At 43.7% G+C, this 17,634-nt stretch overlaps 1 protein-coding gene across 4 annotated transcripts; it reads left to right on the top strand.

The window, feature by feature from the left end:
- Positions 1 to 383: 383 nt before the first annotated feature.
- Positions 384 to 17,147, top strand: CRK (CRK proto-oncogene, adaptor protein). Of its 4 annotated transcripts, none has more exons than XR_003571890.1 (4): positions 384 to 706; positions 7,678 to 8,213; positions 10,875 to 11,040; positions 13,814 to 14,098. XR_003571890.1 is itself a non-coding variant. In XM_027889978.1 (3 exons), exons 1-3 carry the CDS (start codon positions 463 to 465, stop codon positions 13,949 to 13,951), a joined length of 918 nt encoding a protein of 305 aa, XP_027745779.1. In that variant the 5' UTR covers positions 384 to 462; the 3' UTR covers positions 13,952 to 17,147. The 4 variants fall into 4 exon arrangements, 2 of the variants coding, with proteins under 2 accessions (XP_027745779.1, XP_027745780.1); XR_003571891.1 differs by having other exon boundaries at positions 10,875 to 10,982; positions 13,814 to 13,903; XM_027889978.1 differs by lacking the exon at positions 10,875 to 11,040 and having other exon boundaries at positions 13,814 to 17,147.
- Positions 17,148 to 17,634: the final 487 nt, after the last annotated feature.

Below are 17,634 nucleotides of genomic sequence, written 5' to 3'. Positions count from 1 at the left end.
GAGTCTTAAGCTGTGCCACGGGAGCTTCAGGTCGGACATCAGGAAGAATTTCTTCACAGAAGAGAGCGATTAGATATTGGGGAGGTGGCGGGGGAGGTGGCGGGGTCACCGTCCCTGAAGGTTAGGAAAGAGCGGACACGGCGACTCAGTGCCGCGCTCCAGCTGACAGGACAGTGATCGGCCACAGGTTGGGCTCGACCCTCTCGGAGAGTCTTTTCCAACCGGAGTCTGTTGGAAAAGTCTCCCCGTCCGTTCCTGTTCCCGCCCCTGCTCCCGCCCGCCCTCACAGCCGAACCCTCCCCCCCCCCGCCAACCCCGCCACCGCCTCCCGCGCGCGCGGGGAGATGACGTCACGGCCCCGCGCGCGGTCACGTCCGGTAGGTGAGGTCAGGGCCGGGGCCGCCATTTTGAAGCGGCTCGGCGGGCGGCGGCGGCCGCGGGCGGGGGAGGAGCGCGGCCCCCATGGCCGGGCAGTTCGACTCCGAGGACCGCGCCAGCTGGTACTGGGGGCGGCTGAGCCGCGCCGAGGCCGTGACGCTGCTGCAGGGGCAGCGCCACGGCACCTTCCTGGTGCGCGACTCCGGCACCATCCCCGGCGACTTCGTGCTGTCGGTGTCCGAGAGCTCCCGCGTCTCGCACTACATCGTCAACAGCCTGGGGCCGGCGGGAGCCCGGCGGGCCGGCGGCGAGGGCCCCGGGGCCCCGGGTGAGTGACCCCCAGGGCTGGCGGTGCTGCCCAGCCCTGGGCAGGGCAGCCGGGGCGGCTCCGCTGGGCTCCCGGGCGGTGCGGGGAGGCGCGGGGCGCTTTGTGGCGGAATTAAAGCCGCGTTGCCGCGGCTGGGGCTGAGCCGCCGGCCCGCACCTGCCTTCCCGGGGCCGGGCGGCCGCGGAGATCCCGCGGCTCCAGCCTCCCGCAGCCTTTGTTTGAGCAGAGCGGTTGTTTTTTGCGTGTCAGCCCGGCCGGGAGAGGGTTCTGTGCGAGTGTCATCCCAAAGTCTGCCTTCTGACGAGGCTGCGCTGTCCGAGCGGGTGGTTTAAGGAGTGGGGACTCCTCGGGATGTTATGGTAATTGTTGCTTTAAATCAGATGTGAAATTCAAGGGTTTTTTCCCCCCTTCGAGGGGGAAGTTTGATGTTATTTCTCATCAGCCGAGCCTGCAGTATGAAAATGTGTTTAAGTGTAACACAGAGCACAAGGTACTGATGGTGTCTGGGGAAAACTGTGTCAGAAGCAGCGTTTTTGCTGTTTAGTGCAACTAAATGAGCTCCAAGCAACGCAGAGTCCTTGGATGTGTGAGAACCTGCAGTATCCCTCCTGTGGGAATTACTGAGGCAGGGAGTGCAGCTGCTCCAGTTTGGATATTAATGCTTGCAAAATGAGGTGGGTCCTTTGCTGGCATCTCACCGAGGAACCGCTGGACAATTTTTTGAAGCATAGGAAAGAGATTTGGTGAACTTATTTGGCAGAAAGTAAACATTATGTGAATTTCTATAGGGACAGTCACTTCTGATGTAGGTCTGTGGTTGGAATAAGAGACCAAGAGTGGAAAGAGTGCTGAGGGCACTCGAGTCACAAAGCTCCACAGATTGAAGTGGCTGAATTCAGCTGGAAGTCAAGTGTAAGTCATTGCTGCTGTGGGCAGTGAGATGGTTTGCCGTAAAATGTGGGGGATTGTCCCACACCCGTGCAGACAGTTTTGTTTCAGAGGTTTGGTGCAGTAATTGCTGCCATGGATGGCTGATGTTGTGTAGAGTTACCAGGATGGTCTGTTGTGGAATCAGCCCAGGAGGACTTTAAAGACGGTGGTGCTGAAAAACACTGGATTGTGGCTGTCAGTTCTGGGCAGTTGATTTTTGGGGAGCAGCTCATCACTGGAAAAACAGTGCTTCCATGTTTTTGTGGTATCACTTCAGTACAGCCATCCTGACTCTTTTATTGTGTTACATCCTTAAGCTCAGTTTGTGCCATTCTATGAGCTGACTTAAGGTACAGCTGCTAAAACACCGTGGAATTTGGTCAAAGTCATTAAATACCTTGTGATTCTCTTTTAAATGTTTATTTTAAAAGAGTAGCTGTATAGGCTGGTGGCACAGTAGGCTTAATATAACTTAAAAAGTATAATTATGTTTTAGTTGGTCTGCTTTCTATTTGTCCTCTTGCGCTACAGACACCCCACACCGGTTTTAGTAACTTTAAATCATGTCTCTATGCTGACACTGCTGTCTTTTCTCACTAAAGCCCAGAAGGTGCTGGTATGGTGTGTATTAAATTACACTATGAGTGTAATTAAGGCGTTCTTTCAGAGAAAAGTAACTGTGGGGATGTCCTGCAACGGGAAGGAGATGAAAACTTTGGGTTGATTTTTGTTGGTCTCAGTGTCTGTGGAATTCCTGAGTGCTCTGACACCCTCCTTAGGCTTGGGGAAGCCTCAGAACAGAGTGGATGAGATGAGGAGCTTTGGCTTCCCTGATATTACAAGTCATGATGTCACAGAAACATGATACTTTCCTCCGTTTCCAAAGTATAAAATAAACTTCTGAACTTTTTGTTAAATGCACCTTTAACCTGATGCTGCAGTTTTTAACTTCTTGCAGGTGATTTTTCATCATAAGGGGGAAAAAAAATTAACAGAAAAATTAACCAGAACTTTTAATTTTTTCCTGAAATGCTGTAAGGCTGTTTTAAAAAATAGGAGAAATCACTGAATTATGGGAAAGAAGAACATTGTGTTTCCACTGGAGGTGGAGATTAACAGCTGAATGAGAATTAGGGTCTAATTTGTGATGAAATATCACAGTCACGGGCTGAAGAAATCCCAAACAATACAAAGTGCTCCGTGCAGGCGTTAGCAGGGGAACAGACAATAGAAAAATACTGAACACATCATGTGTTTGCAATTTGACGTGGGGCTTTGGGATAAAAATGTGTGATATGCACTAAAACAAAATGCCTCAAATACCCCAAGAAAGATGTGCTTTCTATTAAGAGCACAACATAATGGAGACAGAAACTTTCCAGTGGAGTGAAATTTGTGTGAAGTGGGACAGATGTGGTGCAGAGACTGCTGTTTTCACTGGGGGTTTTAGGAACACGATGTTTAACCGAGGCTTCTAAGTCACTTCCACTGTGACTGTACTTCCTGCAGTCATAAAATCCGTACAGGATGAGACCCACACACCCAGGATAATATTCCACACTCTCTGGAATGGCTTTAGGAGTGGGTGAGCAGTGTGTGGTTTAGTTCTGGCACTTGGGGTTTCGGGGGTTAGCTTTGGGTTGGGGTTTGGTTTTCTTTCCTTTTTTTTAATATTGAAATCAAAATGTATTTAAATGCGAACTAGTGGAAGGTTGGGAAGTGCCCTCATCAGACATCTGCTCTTGTCCAGCCTGCAGGAATGAGTCTGTGACTCGCGGTGCGCTCAGAGCTCTGCCGGGAGCCGCTCAGTGGCCTTTTCTGTTTTCACAGGGCGTTCATGGGACGTGTTTGTTTTGCTCAGCAGGAGTAGGAAGGTACTTAAGAACAAGGAAAAAAGGTGTCCCTGTGGGGGTGGGGGAACCCCACGGGCTGGAATGTGGTGCCTTCAGAGCACGGTTCCCGTGTGCTCCAGGGGGAAATCCTTGGAATGAGAGCCTCGTGTCTCATGCCTGGGTGATAAAAACAACTTTTCTGGCCCAAAACACTCTGTGTAGGTTGGGAAAGGGGGCCACCTTCAAAGACATGGTCTAAAAGCAAACATGAAAATCTGTGTTTCTGTGAGGTGTTCCCTGCACTGAAAGGGAAAGCTTTCCAAAGCTTGGGAATAAAGAGAAAACTCCCTAGTGACAGTAACAATTGGAGTGAAGAGAGAAATGTAAAACCCCTGAGATGTGTGAGAAAGTGAGAAGTTGCTCTGTGGTTACACCACCTGCCCGCACTCCCAAGCAGTAGAATATTGGAGGTTTTACACCCCTAATTCCCCAGTGTCTGTACAATATTTAAAACATATATAATCAATCCCTTCCAGATTGACATGAAGCCAACACAGTTCCAAAGTGTGTCAGGAGAGAATGTGCATCATAAACAGAGAGCAGACAGGGTCCAGGTTTGAAGCTTTCTTTAATTCTGGGACACTTTGGATTTTAACTCTTTCCTGGCGTTCCTGAGGGCAGGGCTTTCATTGTCTGTTCTGACACGCTGGGATGGCTGGAGTCAGGTTAGGTCCTAGTGGAGATGAAGCAGGATAGAGTAAGAAAGGTGATACTCAGCCCTTTGTGCTTCTCACTCAAAGGAGTAACCTTACCCAGCAATGCTGGAGGTGCACACTGAGCAGCTCCTCTTCCCTGAGCTCTGCAGGGCTGTGGAGGAGGGAAGATTTTGTCCAGCTTTCACAGGAAGTGACTGAAGTTCCTCCAGGAGCTGGACTTACCTTTCCACACCTCGTGCTCTTCCTGAGAGCCCTCAGAAGATGGGGACAGAGTGCTGCTCAGCCTTGTGCCTTCAGGAAAACTGTCTCCCAGGATCAGGAAGGAAAACTCTGATTCTCAAAAAACCCCACTTGCCTTGTTGCTGTAACTTTCTTGTGTTAGATCTTGCCTCAGTTATTCCATTGGCCTACAGGTATGAGCAGTGTTGCAGTTGCAGTTCAGCCAAGATGCTGAAGAATTCCTCTGATCCTGAGATCTGTTAATCTTTGAATTTCATTATATCAGGAAATGACAAAACTTGGAAGCCTTAGTGAGTGGAATTATTTCTGTGTTACATGTGAGCATCATTTAGCTCATTACCTTGTAGCTGAACAGGAGTATCCACAAAAGACTTACTTAAACTGATGGGAAGTTTACCACTTCCTTGGCAAGGTGGATTTGTATTTTATTTCCAACCTGCATTTTACCAACTGTGACCTTGAACTATTTTGTCCTTTTTAATGCCTCTTCTAGCTGAATTTCAGAGGTCTTCTGCTTAAATTCTCCAGACAATTACGAGGTGTCTGCCTTTGTATTCTTTGGTAATTAATTTGGGTTAAGCCTGTAGATTTCTTGTTGCAAAGAGGTCTTCCCGGCCTTTTGTAGCTGCCTTACGTTTTTTTAAATACAAAAGCATCAGCAGTGCACACATGGTATTCTGGCAGTGTTCCTTGTGAAGGTAACGACTCTCCTTTCTGATGCTTGTCTCTTTGTCCCTTCAAGGAGTGCGTTTGTCTCTCTGATCCTTGAATTTGGAGTGTCTGTTCTCTGGCTGTTCTTCAGTTGTGCCAAATGCCTTTTAGAGGATGATTTTCCAGGATACAGAACACTGATTTCAGTCGCTCCTTCCCTGTACATAATGTTCTAGTGGACTTTCCTTCTTAAAGTCCAACTTGTATTCAGGTACATTTGGCAGCTGCTTCAGGCTGTTGTGCATTAATTCACGAGGGTGAACCTGTTCCAAAGGGGAAAAAATGACACTCCAAAATACCTTGTTCATCCTGGTGATGATTGTTGGTGCTGACAAGGCTGATGAGTGTTACTGGTGAGCTGCTCGTTCCCTACAACCTGGAAGATTTTTCTTGGAATTCTTTTGTTCCTGGAGACAGAGCTCAGCCTCCTGACAAACTCAGCTTGTAGCAGCTTTTACAAAAGTAAATTAGAGTGTCAGGTTCTATATTTTTGGCATGTGAAATAAGTTCCATGTCAGTGAACTTGCCTGAGATTCAGGCTTCTCCCTGTGACTTCAAAGTGCTTTTTGCTGCCCTGGTCTTAAAGTTTCTGTGACTTTTTCTTTTAACCAAAGTGGCCCTGCAAGCCTTGGCCCTTAAAGGTTCACTGCTGAAGTGGTAGGAGATAGATGCTCATATTTCTGTCACCAGGCAGGTCTGAAACTCGGTGTCTTTACCACTGGTTACAAGCTTGGTTCCCCCTTCCAAAGCTGGAGGAAGTGCAGCATTCCCAGCTCACATCCTACCCCGATGTAGTGAACTTCAGCTGTCTGGAAGTGGTGTAGGGATGCTGCCTGTCCAGCCAGAAGTCATCTCCTGTGAGACCACTGAGCTGAGAAGTGCCACTGGGATGAGATTCCAGAGTTCTGGCAAAGTCTAGAGCTGTAAGTCACATCTCAGCAACAAAAGCTGAGAGTTTTGCAACTTCTCAGCATTACAATTTGGGAAAATAAGATGGAATCTTATTTCTCTTCCCGTGCCGGGTTCATATTTCGTACCGATAATGACATTAACTTCCTTATCTCTTGGTGATACCAGTTTGTGTTTCATTTTTTACAATTTTTTGAGGATATTGCTTTTGTTTTCTGGCTGGCTGTGTTTGTATTCGTTCCTTTTGAAAGCCTTTCAGGGCTGTTAATGCATGCAAATGTGCATTTTCCGATGGCTTAGTCCTGCTGCTTTGAGTTTCCTGTAACCAGCTTCACCAATGTTTATCTTCCTTCAGGATACTTCAAAACTTATTTATCGGCTGTTTGTCCGTGTTGAGCTTATTGAATCTGCCCTTTTCTCTGCTACAACCCTTTTTTGCTCTCTTGAAAGAGCTCGTTGTAATGTCAGCTTTCCATGCTGACGGTGCTGCTTTGGAGGGGGGGTTTGGATCAGTGACAGTTTGGAGGATTCTGTTTGCTTTGTACTCCGGAGCTGAGTCTCGGAACTGTTAGATATTCCCTGCAGAGAAAACAGACTTGCAAAGTAAGCACCTCTTTCTTGCTAAAACAGTTACTCATTAAAACATAAATCTTTTCATCTGCTCTCCCCTCCCCCAGCCTTCCACGATTCTTCCCATAACTGATTACACGGGGGATGGTGGAAATAGAACATCATGTGTGTGTTTTTTTTGCCGGCTGAAGAACATAAAATGGGAAAAAAAAAATAAAAGCACAGGACACTGATTGAAAATTGAAATGGATACTCTGCATTTCGGTGCTTGGGATGGCTTGGATGTGAACATCATCTGTGTTTCGGTGTATTTGAGGTTTGGATTTATGGCTTAGGCTCTGTCTGACAAATGTGGCAAAGAAATGACAAGATCTGAGATTAAAAGGCTGAGTCATACCAATTGTGAAAATATATGTTGTTGCTTTGCATTGCATAAAGTGTAGATAATGTTCTTTAATGGTACTTTTTATCAAAATGAAAAATAACTTCATTTGCTCATTCACATCCCTTTTTTGCTGCTGTGCTAAGCATTTTCCATAGTGTCCATGCCTTTAACCCAAGGTATATTACAGCAGGTAAATTGCCATTATGGCAGTGTTATCCTTTGGAAATAAATCTGAACAGCAGAAGAGAGTTTAAAAAAATAATAATTTCCTTGAAATTGTACCAAAATTTCATTTACTTCCTATATTTAGAGTATAAAACAGGAAAAGGGTATTATGTGTTACTGAAAATGGTGCAGGCTCCTGAGAAAGATCCACTGAACATTTTCCTCTCTTGGGTCCATATAACATGGAAAGAAACAAAGATATTTTTATCCTAATTCAGGAAGTTTGGCAGTGCCAAACAATTACCCTCTTCCTTCTTTGACAAAATCTTTTAAAACCAAACTCTGCCCTCACGATCAGGATAGTGCTGTCTTAGATTAAAAATACTCTAAAAGCCAAATATGATGAGTGATGTAAAGATACCAAATCTGCTATAGAAATACCTCTCTGTAAATGCTTTATTTACAGGTTTCACTGTTGCGTGCTCTCTTTGATACGTTGCCTTCTTTTTTCAGGGTCGAACCCCACCAGATTCCGAATAGGTGACCAAGAGTTTGATTCTTTGCCATCTTTACTGGAATTCTACAAAATACACTATTTGGACACTACGACGTTGATCGAGCCCATCTCCCGCTCCAGGCAGAATAGCGGGGTCATCCTCAGGCAGGAGGAGGCCGAGTATGTGCGAGCCCTCTTTGACTTTAATGGCAATGATGAGGAAGACCTTCCATTTAAGAAAGGAGACATCCTGAAAATCTGGGATAAGCCTGAAGAGCAGTGGTGGAACGCAGAAGACAGCGAAGGGAAGAGGGGAATGATACCCGTTCCTTACGTCGAGAAGTATAGACCTTCCTCTGCTTCAGTCCCTACTCTGATTGGAGGTAACCAGGATAGTTCCCACCCACAACCACTGGGTGGGCCGGAGCCAGGGCCCTATGCCCAGCCCAGCATCAACACTCCGCTCCCTAACCTCCAGAATGGCCCTATTTATGCCCGGGTTATCCAGAAGCGAGTCCCCAATGCCTACGACAAGACAGCCTTGGCTTTGGAGGTACATAATGGGCAAAACTTGGAAGGAAGAGATCTGTTCAAGGGATTTTTCCCTTTCCATCACGTCGGTAGCTTTGTAGGAATGAGAAAGGGAAAAGTGTTGGAATACTGGTTTTATGTCATGGTTAATAAGTTATGGATAAAGGCTTTTTTTAAATTTTTTTTTTAAATGAGTGACTTAGGTCACTTGTAGATTAGATTATTGTTGATTATTACAGCATGTTTAGGTTACTGAACCAGTATTGTGTCTTTGTCAGCATCACTAACATAAGTGTTTCCCCATCCATGTTCTCACTTCCCGAGTGTTTATTTCAGGGGGGAGGGAGAGGGAGCAGTTCCTGAGCTGTGTGTCTGACCCTGTGTTTGCTGTCGTGTCCCTCCCCAACGTGCACAAGGTGTGCTGGGTTGTTTGTTGGCTTGTGTTGTGTTGGGTTTTTTCCCCCCAGTCTGTCAGCAGTTTTAAAGCAATCAGTGCAAACATTGGTAGTCGTTTTGAAGTAATCCAGGCTGAGATGATGATGATGATGATGATAATCACACATAGGGTTTTACTGTAATATCTTCACCTTAAGCAGATTACTTTGGGTCTAGGTTGTGAAGCAGGAGTGTTTTACAATTTACATTACAGTTGATTAGGGAGCTCTTGGATAAAGCAGTGATTGATGGAGCAGGATTTGTAATAAAGCAAGGAGTTTCCCTCAGGTCGATTCACTTCCTGACACGATCAAGTACTTGTACAGGCCCTTTTTGATTTTTTTTTTTTCTTTTTCCTCTCCAAAAGATGTCTAGAGTGCTCTATCTCTCCACATCAGATAGTTCTCCCTCAAGTTAAGTTTGAGGAAATTGATACTGAGGTACTCCCAGTGGCAGACCTTTGCCTTAGGATATGTAAATTGTATCCTTTAATCTAAGCTTTCTTTGAGCTAGAGGCTCTGGAATTTCCTGATACCTAATTGACTTCCTGTTTATATAACATTTGAAGTACTTGGGAAAAAACAGTTTCTGTGCTGAGTCAGAGCATCTCCCCTTCACTCTCACATACTTGGGGTGATTGTGCACAGCACAAAAGGCACTTCAGGACTCCCGTGGTTTGGCAGCTGTAGGTGTGTGTCTGTAGTGCAGAACTGGCAAGTGCAGCACATTCTGCAGATGGATAATTGATGCACAGCCTGGCAGATGTGACCTTTTTTCCCATCATAGGTAAAAATTTATCTGGGGGAGCAATGTAAATACACTCTGGGTTACTCTACGTCCTGTTGGGTATCTGATTATTTTTGGGTTGAGAAGCATGGGTGGAAATTTATGCCAGCTCATCAGATTTTAGGGAAACGTGAAGACTTTTACCCTTCGTGCTTTACCACAGCCTAAAATACTGTCTTGTTCCCTGTTTTTCTCACTCTCTCCACCTCCTGGAGCTTGGGAATATTCCTGAATGGCATTGCAGGCTGTTGTAATTACCAGATGTTACATATTTTTTGAACCTCTGGATATTATGGTATATTTGAGTTTCTTTCTGGATTTTGCTATTAATTTTATGACATTATTTTGCTGTGATTTATCAGTGTGCCCCTAATGTCCTCTCAAGCCTTAACTTTACACTTTTAAAATCAGAACCCCACAGCACTGCCCTGTGCAGAGTTTGGGAGCGTGGACTGAAACAGGGAGAGTGAGAAAATGCTGGTAAATCCAGGCCATCATAAGCAACTTAGAGTGAGAGGAAATCCCTTACAGGCTGAAGAACAGCTTGTGAGTGCTGTGCCTGATCTTGTGGCAGCTCAATCCTCTTCCCCAAAACTCACATGATCTCTCCAGTTGCTGTGCTTTGGGAAGAGCAGTTGTGGGGAATGTCTCTCTCCTCTGCACTGAAGAAGTGCAGTAGTAGTGGTGGTTCTTTATCCCGTGTGTAACACTGGGGAAATTTAAAGCATGAGCCATTTCTCCCTGCTCCAAGAGTCCTTCAGAGCTTCTCTGCAGCTTTTATCACTTCAATCACAATGTCACTGAGTTGCTTTCAATGTCTGTACAGGAAAAAAAAAAAACAAAAAACAACACAATATGCACTTCGTTTTCTCCCCAGTTTTTCTTCATCCTGTCTATCAAAGTACTGTTTCTTGTTGTCTCCTTTTCTCACATTCCCTTTCACTTCATGGTGTTCCTTCCCTGTTTATTTAGAGATCTCTTTCTTAGATAACTTAGTAGAAAGCATTATGTAAATCTTATCAGTCCATTTTTGCCCAGACCTCTTTATAAATACAGAAAGTGGGATTCTTTCCAAATGAAAACTCTTATCCTCGAATCTGGCAATATTCATGGGTGGGGGTGGATCCCACTGTTTTCTCTTAGAAAAATAGATTCTGAACATCAAACAGTTTTTGCCCAAACTGCAAACAGAATATCTGGGCTGCTCTGTTATTTTAAGCCTGACATGCTTTTGAAGAGCTCAAGGAAGGAGGATCAGAGCAGGAGATGTTCTAATAAAGTCTGTGCTGTATTATGGAAAAAAAAAAGATTCAGCAGGAGAAGTTAACATTTGTTTTGCATGTAACTGGACCTATTCAAGGAGCTGTCAGTCTATTTTAAGAAAAAATAGAGTAGAAAAAGGGAAGATCTGTTTGGTGAATGACTCTGAGATCGATCGATTTATTTTTTTTCTTTGCAACAGTAGCAGAGCTCTGCCAGCTTGACCTCACCAAAGAGGAGTACTTGGAATAAAACCTCAGCATACAGAAGTCTTCACTTGAACCTTCAGTTTTGCTTTGAAGCATATGGGGTATATTTAGTTTTAAAACTTCTGATGAAGACTGAGACAAACCTGGCTTTCTGGCAGGGTACAGTGTTGTTCCTGAGGTGCTGTGCTCGGTGGGATGATGCACGATGGATTAATGATACCAAAAGTCAATGCTAAAAGTGAGGGGAGTTCAAAGAGAACACCCACTTCTAATCAAAATGTCTTAAAATTTCAGCACTTGTAATAATGGGTCATTTTTGGAAAAGTTCTCTGTGTTGTTTTCGGGACAGTGTTTGAACTGTAGCTTAACAGGAAGAGTTTCAAAGCAGATCTAGAAAGATCTGTAAGTTATTGAGGAGCTAATGGAGTCACTTTACTAAGCCAGCATTTGTGAAATGATCCCTGCTCACTTAAAGTCAGTCCTGCTTTGATAGGTGTAAAAATTTATATAAGAATGAAATGGGAGGATAGGTAGATAGATGGATATGTAGATGAAATGTGAATGAAAATTTGCATCAGAGTGGTTGCTAAATGAAATTACTGCAATGGTAAGAAAGGAATATTAAATCTCAGAGGTCTTTCCTCTTTTCACGATCCCTGAAGTGCAGATTTCATGTGTAGCTTCTTATAGTAAGGAGAATTCATAAATGGGTGTCCCTTGGCTGCAGTGACCCTGAAACACCCCTGAAAACCAAAAATCAGCTACAGGATCCTTCTGGGAGTGAGGGAGTGTCACAAGCATCCCATATTGTAACTCACTGCCACTGCAGTGTCGAACCCACCTTTTGCAGGTGAGTTGATTGTAAGGTGTCCAAGATGATAAACTCTGTATGAACATGAATCAGGGTGTGATTAGTCAGTAAGAGCAGTCTAAGGAAAATACCTTGCAGACAGCAAACTCAAGGGCAACTCGTGTTCCTTCCTTCCTAGTGGATTGGAGGTTGATAGATAGATTATACCCAGGTCTGGAGAGTTTAAAATCATCTAGGACATTGTTCTTGTAATGGTCGTGATTAGGAAATAAGATTTTCCAGTTCTAGTATTGTCACATTTAATCTCCTCCTTGTTAAATCAGAGCTGATGTATTGTTTTGGTCAGCAGAGTATTTTTATTGGTACAACCCCCCAGTGGTTATTAGCAGTACTAGAATTACACAAACTGCATGATTAAATTCCTCAAGAGCTGAAACTTGCATTCAGTAGTCGAGGAAGGGCTTCCTTTTTGCCTGTAGCAAATACATAAGAGGATTTTCTTCCAAATATGATTCATTAAAGTGTCTATACTAATGATTACAAAAGATAAAAATAAAGCTACAGCCAGAGTCCCAGTGGGCCTCTCATTAGCAGATAAGTAATCAGGAGAGGTATGGGGAGCTTAATTAAATGTCCATGAAGTGGTTGGAATTTATGAACTGTTAAAAGCTGTTCTGGCAATAGATTGCTAAATGATTAAAACCTGTAAAGTTAATGGAGATTGGTAACATCTTAAATTGTTTTCCTTGTTCTTCGTTCGCTGCCTGGAAAGTGAGAGTAATGAGATTCAGTTTGGATGGATCTGGAACACAGTGATGAGCATCTGTGTAAACCAGGAGCTGTATGTGCACTGAATTTCTGGATTTGGGGGCTTTGGCCTTGCCTGCAGAGTTTATTTACAGTATAAGTGAAAGAAAAGAGTATGTCTGTCCCCAAAAACATCTTCCCTCTAAAGAATTCTAAAAACCACTGGTTGTTACTTGTAAATAAGATTAGTGATAAAATTCTACAGAGGGATAGAAACAGGTAGACAGCTTTTGAGGGATGCCTTTATTAACTTTCCAGTGTCTTTACAATGTAAATTGTGCTTTCCTAGCTTGTATAAGTGCTATTGAAAGTTCCTTTCAAGATGCAGCAGAGCTGGGGACTGATCAGACCTCGAGCTGACTGCAGTGCCCTGGGGAAGCGACTGCTGTGCAGTTTGACCCCTTGTCAGAGAGACATGGTGCCTTTAGAATTGGTGCTGAGAATATCAGGGTGGAGCTGAGAACAGGAGATCTATTGCTGGGCTTTTAGGTAGTGTGCTATGGTAGAACCAGAGGCTTTGAAACGATATGTTCTGGTTGTGTTGGTCCATAGCAACCGTTCTGTCATTTTTCTAGCTGAAAATAATCAGGTCCAGGAGGGAGAGGGTATCAGTTCTCTTCAGTATTTCTGTGAGTGGTGGACTTGGCAGTGCTGAGTGAATGGTTGGACTCTGATCCTCAAGATCTTTTCCAGCCTAAACAATCCTGTGGTTCAGTGAGATTTATTTCTGTGAGAAATCTGTGGTGGGCAAGACTGAAATGTCATCTGGCCTTGCCTCTGGTAGTGGCTGTTTGAGGATGCTCAGAGTAAGAGCATGTCTGGTGTGTAAGAGCTTACGCACCTGCACATTCTCTCCTTGTTTTATGGTCTGTGGAGAGAGATCCCCCACTTTTTAATAATACCTGAGAAGTGGAATTTCAAAAGCAAGGAGCTGTTTAGCTTCCAGGTTAGTGTTCACTTGGTCCAGCCTGCCTTGATGATGCTCTGGGTGGAGAACCAGCGGCGTACAAGCCTCTGTCGGTCCAGCCAGGCACGTTTAGTAGGGTGGCACCTGATGGCAGGGCCCAAGAACGCTCTGATAGACTGGTGTTGGATTGCTGGCTCTTCAGGTAGCTCTCACCTGCCCTAGGCATGCCTTTTCTCGCTGTACTGTCTGCAGGAGTGACTGACGTGGGGGGCAGGCTGGTGCGTGGGGACGGTCAGGACTGCTTTGTGTGGACGTGTGTCTGGGGCACTTGGGGACACGCAGGGGGAGGGCTGGCGGCTCATCCCGCTGTTCAGGGTCGTAACTCGTGTTCATTTCTTCCCCCGCAGGTCGGTGAGCTCGTAAAGGTCACAAAGATCAACGTGAGCGGCCAGTGGGAAGGAGAATGTAATGGCAGACGCGGTCACTTTCCATTCACACACGTGCGTCTGCTGGATCAACAGAATCCCGATGAGGACTTCAGCTGAGTGTGGCTCAACAGTTGCGCTTACAGATGGGAACAATCTCAACGTGTTTTTATTGCAGATGCCATCAAGACTCTGTTCCGACCGATTGAAAGCGGAATTGCTTGGATAAGCATTCTGATAACCTGCAAACCCCTGGGACTGAACACCACCAATCCTTAATCGAGGGTCATGTAATTCAGGGTACGACAGTAGATAACTCGTGTGTCAAGTGGCAGAACCAGCCCACGATTCTAGGTTGTAATGCCTGCTTATGTCCATGTGTACGGCAGACTGGACCTTGCCAGCAGCAGCAGCCAGGGAGAGCAGGACTGTAGATGTTCAGATGACATTTATAGCTCTCTCTGGTCCCATTGCTTATGTTGCTTCTTCCTCAGGCAATGAACATCAACCGTAGACAATTCAATACACAGATAGAAATTTCACCAATTTATCCTGGAGCTTTCTCCATGTTTTTTTTCCATCCTGAGTTCTCTCTGTCCTAGAAAGGCTATACAGTACTCTGCATGGTCAGTTAACTATGCACAGTACAGATTTATGTAGCACTGTTGGGGACAGCCCTTATGACTTACACGTTCTTACCATGTTAATGGTAAATGACAGATCAAATCAACCTCAGAATTCTAGAAGCTTGTGGACACTAGATTGATTTCTTCAGTACTGTTGATGCTTCAAACATAGCAGCTGTTATTAAATTAAGATTTTTATTAACACACAGATATCTCTTTCTATCCACAAATACAAGGCTTATAGAAGTGTAAACGTCCATATCAGTGCTGAAAAATACGTGCGTAGCACTTTAATACGTAGCTTTAAAGCAGTGTTTGATTCACTAAATATACTAAAATATTGACACTGCTTTCCAGTAAAGTTAAATTATGTAGGGCTAGTTTAATGTTTCTAGAATCCTTGGATACTCCTGTTGTACAATACTGTTACAGTACAAATCGGTGTCAAACATGGTGAACTGACAAACCAAATATTACTTTTATTATAAAGTTACTCCGGGGACTCTTCTGGTTTGATTCCCATCTGTAAAATATTTGATAGTGAATTCATGAGGATTTTATTTTTAATAAACTAATGGAAAATAATTGTGTGCTTCTGGACTGATTCTCAAAAGGCATAATAGAGTAAATATGGCTTCCTAGCTCATAATGAAAATCAGTGCATTGAATAGGCAGTATTATGCACTGCTTGGTGGTTGTTTTTGTAGTCTGTTCTTCTAATTATCTGGTTTTCTCTAATATAAATCAGAATGGATTCAGTAAGTTTTGTAAACTGAAATTAAACACTGAAGTAACTATCCCTTGCCTGTACCCTGGGTTGTTTTCCAAGCACAGCACTCTGGTGACCAAACTAAATTTTGTAACTTTATGACTACAGTGTGATCCACACAGAAGGGTTTTTCTAAACAGTATCAAACGGAAAAGGCTGGTTTGGGTTGCTACAAACCAGGCGACTCGAGTGGCTCGTTGGTCGCAGGTGCTGCAAAGGCCTTTGCTGCACTGCACCGACCCTGCAACAGAACCGGTAACACTTTACCTCAGAACTCTGTAACATGCTGGAAGTTATAATATTTCTGTTCTATTTAAGTACTAGTCCTTTTACTTCAGAACTAATCCATCAGCGAGTCTGACCAGTGTTCAGGTCACGGGCGCTCGTGAACCGCTGGCGCCAATGTTCATTAATCACACCTGTCCATCGCCAGTCTCGTGAGCGCTGCTGAGGGGTGGCAGAGCACTGACAGCTGGGACGCTGGTGTGGCAGTGGGAACAAAGGAATCGCGGTCCTGTCCTAGCCTGGATTGCTGTTCTGGTTAGGGTGATGTGCCAGCGATGGTGGGATCTCTTCTAGCTCAGTGCAAAATTCACTTCAAGGGGGAAAGAATTGACAAACTAACTCTAGGCTCTGTAACTCATCGGTCTCTTTCAGGCTAATTTGTATTGTTCCTCTGACCTTGATATTTACTATAACTGGGTTTTTTTGTTCAGTAGCTGCACTCTAAATAACAGGCTTAACATTGAGTTTTTCAGTTGTCCATATATGCTTATATTTTCCTTCCTGTATTGCGAAGGAAACATAACAAACGATGTGTTCTTAGAGTAACACTGCTCTGAAGTAATTTTCCCAACTGCAGTTAATGAAAGCCCTTGTATTTGTACCTTCCCAACCAGGAGTTAAATTTTAAGATACCAAAAGAACGTTTTTCTGGTAGTTTTATTATGCAAACCTTGCCTTTTTAATGTGAAAGGCATTAATTGAATTAACTAGCAAATACCCTGCGAACTTTGTAGATGTGGTTTTATTAAGACTGTGTAAATTGCGAATATTTTGTACACTTTGAAACAGCAAAAGAAAGAAACTAGAGGAGTCTTAATAGCTGCTGTTGCACTAGAACCCCAAGTTCTTGTTGAGCAGTTTTTCTTAGTTGACTGACACGTCAATGCAACTGTTTTCCACTATTCAGTTCTAAACCGAAATGTGGTTTTGTTTCATAGGTGGTAGAAATGTTTGCATTTGGACAAAATAGACATTTCAACTTGTCAAGCTCTTAAAGGAGAATAGGTAGAACATATGTTCATGAACATGTAGATTAAATCCTTTTGTGGCCTTTGTTTATCCTCTTCTATTTGTTCCCTCCCTTCTCCCCGATGCGTGCAAAAAAATCATTGCTAAGATTGTTGGTCACAATCTCCTGTCTCTACTTGGCTGTGTTTTTTTGGTCTGTTGTGCATAGGCAGGTGTTAGAACTAGAATAATCATTTCTAGAAATACACCGTGAAAGCAGAATGCTCAATTACACTGTGTTCTTCTGGTGCATTTACACATTATATCACACTAAAAAGTACAACTGGCTGCTATGTTTTTTTTTTTTTTAATACATACTTCATTTTGGTAAACCCCAGCCTTTTTACTAATATTGGACCTGGTTAAATCTTGTTAATCTGTTTGAATTGTACTTGTTAATAATGAAAATATTTCTAATCGTTTTAAGAGTAAAACACTTCATTTTTGTTAATGGTTTTGGGGAAGGATTCTAACCAAACCAGTTTGAAGAAAAATATGAAACATGTGCCATTGTATTATAACACTATCCACTTTCTTGACAGTTAAAAGTCTTTTTTTATTTTTTTGTAGCATGTAATGTATATGTTCATAGTACGTGAAGTAAATAAAAGTATAGCCAAAACTTTGACTCGGTGTCATTCTCAATCAGCTGTCGTTGGAATATTTGAATTCGGTGATCTAAAACCAGAGCTGTGGGTGTGGCCATTCTTAATTTCCCTTTTCCTTTCCCTCTCCTTTCAGCCATGTTTTTTGGCTGCAGCAGCAGCTGAATCAATTCATGTGAAAGTTGAGGGTGCGAGGGACAAGCAAGGATTGCATCAGCAAAATTGTGCTGTGAGTATTTCCCTGGATTAGACTGTTTATTCCTTATGCTTTGCCAAATGCCTGACCAGTTTCCAAACATTGGCATGCCATCTGTAACAAGTGCATTCACAAGTATTTAAAGCATTTGGACAATATGCAATTATTCAGCAGGTGGATCAAGCATGCACCTCTCTTTTGACAAATAAATATGCTTGATATGTCCTGGTTTATTTATATTGTTGACTTCTACAGCTTTGGTACCTGCTGAACAGGAGGATCACAGGAAAGTTCCTAAATTGATCCAAATCTAA

Source organism: Empidonax traillii, unplaced genomic scaffold, assembly GCF_003031625.1.
Source record: "Empidonax traillii isolate 1590-97213 ecotype Southwest subspecies unplaced genomic scaffold, ASM303162v1 scaffold276:size1176444, whole genome shotgun sequence".
Classification (NCBI taxonomy): Eukaryota; Metazoa; Chordata; class Aves; order Passeriformes; family Tyrannidae; genus Empidonax; species Empidonax traillii.
Note: the sequence above shows the minus strand (reverse complement) of the source record. Positions and strands in the feature narration are given on the sequence as shown.

Coding starts and splice junctions, on each gene's coding strand:
- CRK (XM_027889978.1), top strand. CDS start 463: ATGGCCGGGCAGTTCGACTCCGAGGACCGCGCCAGCTGGTACTGGGGG. Junction 707..7,677: donor CGAGGGCCCCGGGGCCCCGG/GTGAGTGACCCC, acceptor TTCTTTTTTCAG/GGTCGAACCCCACCAGATTC. Junction 8,214..13,813: donor AGACAGCCTTGGCTTTGGAG/GTACATAATGGG, acceptor CTTCCCCCGCAG/GTCGGTGAGCTCGTAAAGGT.